The 9,692-nt window shown below is 38.0% G+C and overlaps 1 protein-coding gene across 1 annotated transcript; it reads right to left on the bottom strand.

Annotated features, from left to right (window-relative positions):
- Positions 1-1,436: 1,436 nt before the first annotated feature.
- LOC132615600 (acetolactate synthase 2, chloroplastic-like) lies at positions 1,437-4,513 on the bottom strand. Its single transcript, XM_060330215.1, has 4 exons — positions 4,250-4,513; positions 3,995-4,139; positions 2,846-3,310; positions 1,437-2,678 (listed from the first exon to the last, which is right to left on the bottom strand). The coding sequence occupies exons 1-4, from the start codon at positions 4,511-4,513 to the stop codon at positions 1,639-1,641; spliced, it is 1,914 nt and encodes a 637-aa protein (XP_060186198.1). The 3' UTR covers positions 1,437-1,638.
- Positions 4,514-9,692: the final 5,179 nt, after the last annotated feature.

Below are 9,692 nucleotides of genomic sequence, written 5' to 3'. Positions count from 1 at the left end.
GAACTCAGAACTTCATGTATTCGCCCATCTTTCTAAGCAAAGGGCAAAATTTAAAGACCACAGATACGAAGGGCAAAATTTAAAGACCACAAATTTGAGGGGCAAAATTTAAAGACCACCCCAAACGAAGGGCAATCCGCGCAAAAAAATGGCGAGTCATCATCTTTTGGGCCAAATTTGACACCCCTAATATGGAGTAATAGTATCAGCAGAAGAGGTGTAATGTGTTTTGAGGCAATTGTGGTTGTTTATTGAGTGACCTGAGATATTATCTCTTAACTTAGCTAATGATTCTTTTTTTTTTTTTTTTTTAAGTTTGAGAAAATTCTAGTCCATAATTTGCCTGAAAACATATTACACCTCTTCTTCACCTCATTCTGCCAATCCATTGTTTGCCTGACCATTCCTTGCCATTGTACCAATCTACTCTAGCTATTTGATGTTATCTCACAGGTTTATAGGAGGTGTAATATGTTTTCATCTCAACACCACACAACGGACAAATAATATTAGTTTCCCTCATTGATCTGCCCCTGCCATAGTGCTAAATGTGTACTCATGTAACCATTAATTCAACAGAATATTTATCTTTTTTCTCACATAAGTTACATTGCATTTGGCATATTGCAGCTTTATTCCAAGTCAAAATATCTAGAATAAAGGCAACCAGCTGAGTAAGGATAACATACTTTGTCCCCAAGTTATCAGTGATCTGTGTGACACTTTTGTCCCACTAGTCCGCAAGAATCTTCTACAAGAATAGCTTCAATTACTTGAAAATCAATCTCTTTAGGTAGAATAAGGATTTGAGCCCAAATTTTAATATATTAGCAGATTACTGAAGACTTTGTATCAGAAGCCTGAAATTAAGCATCATCCTAAGTGTGCAAAAATGAACATCGTTCAATTAGGATTGCTGATTATCTTTGGCTGTTCTGAAGAGGTGATGTGAGCTGAGTTCACATATTGTATACATGTTTTTGAGACTCCTCTAAAGCTTCTGGTTTAATAACTAATATAGACAAAAGCATCGTCTACTTTGGTGGTATAAATTCAAATGTTCAGGTTGAGATGCAAAGTGTACTCTGGCTTCTCAAAAGGGGATCTTCCTATAAGATATTAGGTGTTCTATTGATCTCAAAAAAGAAATTGTCTGTGATTCAATGCAAACCTAAGCTTAATAAATTGATTGGTAAAATCAAAGACATCCTTAACACTTGCCACATACATCCTCAACATTCGTCACATACATCCTCAATACTTGCCACACGACCTAGCAGGCCCAAATGGAATATGTACCTCCGAAGGGTATCCAGTAAATCTCGTTAACCACCCCCTAAGCCGAGGAACAAAACTAGCTACGACGATTATAATGTAATGCAAACATAATACTTAACTACTTAATAGTACAATATGCAGTGAGCAAAGAGACAGTATCAAACAACATCAATCAAACTGATAAAACATATTTTGTTCTCAGTACAGTTCATTTAAAATAATAAAAGTCCTAGAACTAGCTATATTTCGTCTTTCCAAATTCAAAAATTCAATTTATACGATTAATTGGAATGCGCATCTCTTTTATTACTTCTTGGTATCCCTTGCTCTTCCATTACAGTTCACTCGTCGATGGAAAAATTAGTTGGAAGATCTCCCATCACCCTCTGTGATAATATCTTTGAAAGCACCACCACTGGGAATCATAGGTAAGACATTCTCCTGGTGAGGTACTATTACATCCAATAAGTAAGGTCCAGGAGTGTCTAACATCTTTTGTATAGCACCTCTAACATCATTCTTTTTTGTCACTCGAGCAGCAGGTATATCACAAGCCTCCGCGAATTTCAACATATCAGGAAAAATCTCTGCTTCATTAGAAGGATTTCTGAGATAGTTATGTGCTCTGTTCGCCTTATGGAACTGGTCCTCCCACTGGACCACCATTCCCGAGTGTTGATTATTTAGAATCAACATCTTAACAGGAAGATTCTCCACTTTATTTGTTGCTAACTCTTGCACATTCATCATGAAACTTCCATCTCCGTCAACGTCCACTACAATCGCATCTGGTCTTGCAACAGCTGCTCCCATCGCAGCAGGCAATCCAAATCCCATTGCACCTAATCCACCGGATGTCAACCATTGCATTGGATTTTTGTACTTATAATATTGAGCAGACCACATCCGGTGTTGGCCTACACCGGTACTTATAATGGCATTTCCATTAGTTAACTCATCAAGTACCTGGATGGCATATTGTGGTGGAATGGCTTCACCAAAAGTTCTATACTTCAAAGGGTACTTCAATTTTTTCTCTGTCAACTCTTTCCTCCAGGGAGAGAAATCCAGCTTCAGTTTATTTATTTCTCTCTCCAATATTGAATTCAAGCCCTGTAATGCCAACTTAATATCTGCACAAATGGATACATGAGGTTGCTTGTTCTTACCGATCTCCGCAGCGTCAATATCAATGTGAACAATCTTTGCTCTGTTTGCAAAAGCTTCTATTTTACCAGTGACACGGTCATCAAACCTCACTCCAAATGCTAGCAGCAAATCACTACTATCCACAGCGTAATTAGAATAAACAGTACCATGCATTCCTAGCATTTGAAGGGAAAGCTCATCACCTGTCGGAAACGCTCCGAGACCCATCAAAGTACTGGCCACTGGAATACCTGTACAAAAATAACAATAACAACGCCTCAATCCCATGTAAGTTTATACTGGCTATATAAAAACTCACTGATCATGTGCTCCATTTAAACCATCTAAGACCAAAATAATACAAAATTAAGTTTAAAATAATAGAAGTTCTCTATATTTTTACTAGCAACTGGAATACCTGTGAGCTCCACAAAACGCCTTAACTCCTCGCACGATTGTATGCACCCACCGCCAACATATAAAACTGGTTTTTTTGACTCAGAAATTAGTCTAACAATTTGCTCCAAGAGCATCTTTTTTGGTGGTTCAGGGAGTCTGGACATGTAACCTGTCAACTTCATTGGTTGATCCCAATTAGGAATCACCATTTGTTGCTGAATATCTTTAGGAATATCAATTAGAACCGGTCCAGGTCGGCCTGATCGCGCTAGGAAAAATGCCTCTCGCACAATCCTAGGAATATCGTGAACGTCCATAACTAGATAATTATGCTTGGTAATTGATCTATTCACCTCAACAATTGGAGTTTCTTGAAATGAGTCTGTCCCGATCAACCTAAGAGGAACTTGACCTGTAACAGCAACAATTGGAACACTATGAATCAGCAAGACCGCCAACAAGATTAGTAGTACCAAAGCAATGCCTCATACCTCTAATTTGCACGTATGAATATTCAAGAAAAATTAACAACGTTTTTTTGAAGGGAGAATATCTAAAGACCCCATAAACTTAGGTGTGTATTATTCAGATCCCTCTTAAACTATACTTGATCCTAATTACCCCTGTACTTGTTTTTTTTTTTTTTTATGATCGTTACCCTATCAAACAATAACAGGTTCTAATTACCCCCGTACTTGTTTTTTATTTTTTATTTTTTATAATTGTTACCCCCTCAAAAAGAAAAATGGAAAAAAAATGGTAGTTGAATTTTAATGGAGATATAAAAGGAAATGAGATTAATATGACGTGAGTGTTAGTTTACACTTTCACTTGTCAAACGTCATTTGAAATCACTTGGATTGTAAAAAAGCCTGACATCACTTGGATTGTAGAAAAGCCAAGTACAAGGGGTAATTAGGATCCGTTATTGTCCGAGGGGATAACAATTATAAAAAAAAAGTCAAGTACAGAGGTAATTAAGACGAGATATAGTTTAAGGGGATTTAGATAAAACACGTCAATTTTAGGGGATCTTTAGGTATTCTACCCCTTTTTTTTACGATCATTCAACCTACAGTTTTCTCGCGAGAACTAATGAATTATTTTACAAAAGTCGTTAAACTATTTTTTGTTACTTTAAAATCATCCAACTAGGAATTAAGTTGACCTGTAATAGCAACAATTGGAATACTATCCATCATAGCATCAGCAAGACCGCTGACAAGATTAGTAGCTCCAGGGCCAGAGGTGGCCATACAAACACCAGGGAACCCGATGGCGCGTGCATACCCTTCAGCCGCAAAAATGCCACCCTGTTCATGACGTGGCAATACATTCCGGATGGTTGGAGAACGGGTGATAGCCTGGTGAATTTCCATTCAAGTGCCACCAGGGTAAGCAAATACATTGGTGAGGCCTTCACCTCGAGCGCTTCAACGATAACATCGCATCCTTTTCTAGGTTCATCAGGAGCAAAACGGGAAGTGAACGTCTCGATTGGTGGAGCATTTGGTGTGGTGGAAACGGCGTTGTTGTTAGGAAAACGGCGGAGACTGGAGATAATTTTATGTGGAATTGTTGGAGTCTGTGGGAAAGGGAAGAAGGTTCTAGAAAGAAGTTTAGGGGAGTAGGAGGAAGAAGAAGTAATAAAAGCGGAAAATGAAGTAGTTGGAGAAGCTGACGCCATTGTTGAGACATAAACGCATGAAACAGATATCAGGAGTCGAGAAAGTTTATAATGGAATGTTTGATAAATATCAGATAAACAATGTTTATTACTCGATTAAATAATGAAGTACTATATAATACACGAAAAAATTGACTTTGATACATCAGGAAGAAGTTCCAATGAATTTAGGCAGGAAAGTGCATCTATATGTAACTCTAGTAGCTTACCTTTTCAACTCAACCGGAGAACACATCCCTCAAGCCACAGAGTTGTTATTAGCATTAAACAGAATGTTTAATTTTTGGAGCAGCACACTAACACTAAATGACATGGTGGAGGAATTACGTTGTGCTATAATGGGTAGCTGTAAACTGGAGTACTAGCTTATTAATAAAAGGTATTGCTTTGTGCAGCCAACATTTACACTGTTCTGCCTACTTTTAGCTAACTTCTTCCAACATCTAGAAACCAACTAACTCCTAGAGATCATTTTGATTTCGGTTTGATGCACGTTGTAATTAAATTTTGTTAGTGCATCAATCAGGAAAAAGATAGTATTTTTTATTCACTTGATGTGAAAACAATAACTGAATACTCTAGGAGAGGAGAACTAAGTTACACCTATTTATGATATTTCCGCATTCACGTTTTATACAAGTACTTTATTAAATATTATGACGTCTCATGCTCTATTAGGGCTCATCATGTTTCATGTTATATTTGTCACGACCCAACCCCATAGGCCGTGACTAGTGCCCGATCTGGGCACCCAAACACATCTATCAAATGCTATCTCAAATTTTATCAAACGCATTCAAGTATATAGCAGAAGCCGTCAAGGCTATATTTCAAATTTAGATAATTCCCAGAAAAATTTCGGCAGAGTTTCCTTTGTTTTACAGACTATCCAAATTAACCCTGCGCACAGATAATACCAACAAAGGCCACACAGGGCCAACAAAGCAACATTTAAACATATGCGGACCAGCCGCCGCGGCGAATGGGATCGCCCAAACACAACATATACACGCATCCGTACAGAAAGACCCTAACCCACAAACATGTCCACAGACCTCTAAACAGACCGAAAGAATCATATGACGGGACAGGTGTCACGACCCGACTAGGGGCCGCGACGGGTACCCGGGGCTAACTACCGAGCACCAATCGTTCTATGTCTCATCATACTCATTTAATGCTCTTTTATCACTTTTATACTCAAATCGTAGGAAAATTATATTCCATTTAAAACATAAATACTTATATATATGCCTCTTGGCCATCAAAATAACATTTATACTAAATAGCATCTCGTGAGACCATCTAACCCACACTGCGTATCTACGAGCCTCTACTGGAGTGCTAAACATAAGGACGGGACAAGACCCCGTCATGCCCAAAATACATATATACAAAAAGATAATCATAAGCACCTCCGAACAATGGAGTGCTCTCAAATCAGCTGCTAGCTTCTATGAGTCTGGATCAAGCTCACCTCCTTGTCTACCTGTGGGCATGAACACAGCGTCCAAAGAAAACGGACGTCAGTACGAACATTGTACTGAGTATGAGAGGCATAACAATGAAAATACGTCAATGAGATGAATGAAACATCAATAAGGACGCAACTGTATATGACTGTAACTTATAGAAGAAATAGCACATGCTGACTTACTCATAATCATCATCATCTCATGTATGCAATAATGTATAAGCTGCCCGTCCATATAGGTACGGTGTGATAATGTATAAGCTGCCCGTCCATGTAGGAGCGGTGTGATAATCATAGCCTGCGTCCAGGCCTCCCGCGTCCGGGGTATAAGCTGCCCACTATAGTGGTGTGTATGTCTGCCCGTCCATATAGGAGCGGTGTAATATCATCATCATAATATGCTCATCATAATATGCTCATCATTATATACTCATCATAATACATACATAAGAACTCAAGGACAACTATACTTTGTCGGGGTGACGTAGGGTCGTGATCCCCCGACTTTATTATGGACATCTATAAGTATTCTGCCTCACCATGAAGGAAGTAGTGTATAAGGTGAGTGTATGCCATAATAGATATCTGTAACTTAATAGTGTTCTGCCTCACCTTGAAGGGACAATACATAAGGTGAGTGTATACAATACCTGACAAACTTAACTTAATGGTATTCTGCCTCACCTCGGAGGAAGCAATGTATGAGGTGAGTGTATACAACATACGATATCATTAGCGTTATAGGAACGTCATAACATGAACTCTAGAGTCTTTAGGCTCAAGCTTATCATCATTGTACTCATAGCATATCTCTTATCTCATATAGCTATTCATGATCATAGACTCTTGACTTTCTGGGGTATATATAGAGAATTCATGTAGAGAAAGGAGAATCATACCATCGGATTCATGCCATAGAAAGAAAGGACTAGCCTCACATACCTTTTACGTTTACTATTCTTATCGCTTGCTTGCTTCCCCTATGATGCACTCATGTATACCTTCAATAGAATTCATGCCGTCGTTAGCTAAGCAATTATAAGAACGGACTACTATTTTTAGGGAAAATTGGGCAGCATTTCCTTCGTTTATACTACTTTCCGCATGCCATATTTCAACTCCCAAACATCAATAATAGCATTCATAATATCATCGTCATTATTCAATTCCTACAATTTACTCTCATGGTCATCCATAGTCATAATCATACTACAACCTTACCTTCATCCCCATATAATGTTTCTCCTATGTTCTTGATATCATTTATAACATAGCTATACTCGTAACATACGAAGAATCATGATTCATATTAAGCTACAACTCAAAAACGTCACTATTCCCATAATTGTAACCCATTTTCTACACTCTCCTATAATCCAAGTGTTTCAACGTATAAATACTTTAATCATCATGAGAAAGTCATAAAACTTACCTTAGATGGTGTAGGAACAAGCCTTGAGTAGAATTCCTCCTTTTGCACCAAAACCCTTCTTCACCTTCCTTGGGATTTCTTGAAGAGATGAACTTTCAATCAAGTTTTATACACCTTGTTCCATGAATTTTGTGTTGTTGATCTTGATTTACCTTTGATTTTTCGTGTGGATGAATATTGGAGTGGGTTCTAGAGGGTTCTTATAGAGAAGTGGTGTGGAAAATGAAATGAATTTATGAACTTGGGTCCTCTTTTTAATGGCTTGAAATCTGATCCTTCGGGCGATTCTACGCCACTTTTTACGGGCCGTCAAACTGTTTGACGGACCGTCAAAATGGACCGTAAAATTGCCCAGCAAAAAATGGGTTTGTGTGACCGTTTTACGCTGGTCTGGGTCCATTTTACGGACCGTAAAAATGTTTACGGTTCGTCAAAAATTTCTACGGACCGTCAAATGGTCCGTAGAACTTCTCTGCTCAGACAGTCTGTCGTAGAATGCCCATAACTTTTGATCCCGATAAGCTGTGAGGGTCCACGACCTATGGTTAGAAATATATTTCAATTATCTACAACTTTCATCGTGTGGTGGTTTTCCCAAATTCCAACTTTATAATAGCGTTTTGGCCCCTCCAAACCAGATCATCCGAAAATGTTTTCCTTAACTCGCCCTTTTGGATGGCTTATGCCCATATTTGGCTTATGGGTCCTTCTTGACACCTACTTAACACTTTATTATCAATATAAGGGACATTATAACTCTTCTCCAAAATGTCATTAAGCCATCATTAATTCGATACTCGAAATTCTTTCCCGATACACAACATATACCTTGCTTTCCTTAACAACTTTCGTCTCCTACCCCCAATGTCTTTGAAATCTCATTTAGAATCATTAAATATTATTTCTTATTTATCAAAACATCATATGCATCATGCCCTTCGTAAGTCAATTCACTGTGCATGAACGGAAAATTTTCCGAGGTGTAACATTCTTCCCCCCTTGGGAACATTCGTCCTCGAATATTAAACTATTCGGGATTCTACGAATTTTCGCCATATTTTTTTTTCTTTAACTGACTCGGAGTATCATGATCACACTATTCTTTCTTACCTCTTATTCCTCTTTCTGAGTACTCACTTGGTTTCATCGGCGACGCTTAAGCACTTGCAAGTCGCATAATCGTTCTTACGTGATTCGTGTACATACATTTCTATACATGTACAAGTATCCCACATCCGTATTTGTATTCATAATCGTACTCATTTACCCATCATTAGACTTATTTATGCACAACTCTCACTCTTTGTTTTAGAGTCTATATCTGTCACATCTTAGAATCCATCATTTCAATCTCTACACTTATATTACCTTTACTCGCTTCCCCCCTTTTAGGATTTTACTTGCACCATTCTCAAATATCTCACCTTCAAATATTTAATTCATATATCCCTTATGTCCCATGCTCTTTTACTCTTGATTATACCAATCACAAACTACTACGACTTTGCCATATCACTTTTCTCTAATTTCTTTTTCAAGTTGGCTTCCCTTTTTGTCATTGCTTTCTATCATCTCTTGTCATTGAAGAACCTCTATGCTGGACTTTCCTTTAACAAGGTCTTATAAGCTTTCTCATCTACTGCTCCAGGGCTCGCTTGTTGGTTTCACACTTGCATTCACTCATTATTCATATAGAACATGTCACGTCTTTAGTCATTTCCTCCCTATACTTTACTTACCACATAAGTTATCTCACCAATGTATTCACATTCATTATAACCACTCATATTCGTATCTCTATCTCCGTGATGCTGCTACTTTATTTTGCTAATAAACTTATCATATTTTACTCGTGCTTATATATCCAATCGCTACTCCAGTATCGTACTCTATTAGAGTTACACTTTCTCCTCCATGTCATGTTTTAGTGCTACTAATCTCCTTTGTTCACTCTAGCATTTCTCTTTACCGTATCATTGTCGCTCTTATAACTGCCATTACTATCAATTCCATAGTATCTAACTCTACTCTTGTAGTCATTAACGATACTTCTAGCTTAATCTCATTCTGCCATTACTCTTTTGCACATCATCTTTTCTTGTTAGGACATATTACAAGTTTATTTCTTATCTCTTTTGGATTCTAGGAAAATTTCGGCAGAGTTTCCTCTATATTTCTTACTATCCCAAAACCTGCACGCAGCAAACACCAACAATGCCTCACAGGGCCAATATATATATATACGACATATCTCAGCCACACAGGGCTCCTAT

Source organism: Lycium barbarum, chromosome 1, assembly GCF_019175385.1.
Source record: "Lycium barbarum isolate Lr01 chromosome 1, ASM1917538v2, whole genome shotgun sequence".
In the NCBI taxonomy this organism is placed as follows: domain Eukaryota; kingdom Viridiplantae; phylum Streptophyta; class Magnoliopsida; order Solanales; family Solanaceae; genus Lycium; species Lycium barbarum.
The sequence above is the reverse complement of the archived record's forward strand: the minus strand, read 5'-3'. Positions and strand labels throughout refer to the sequence as shown.

Coding starts and splice junctions, on each gene's coding strand:
- LOC132615600 (XM_060330215.1), bottom strand. CDS start 4,513: ATGGCGTCAGCTTCTCCAACTACTTCATTTTCCGCTTTTATTACTTCT. Junction 4,140..4,249: donor TTATCGTTGAAGCGCTCGAG/GTGAAGGCCTCA, acceptor CGTCATGAACAG/GGTGGCATTTTTGCGGCTGA. Junction 3,311..3,994: donor TCCAATTGTTGCTATTACAG/GTCAACTTAATT, acceptor TAGAGGTATGAG/GCATTGCTTTGGTACTACTA.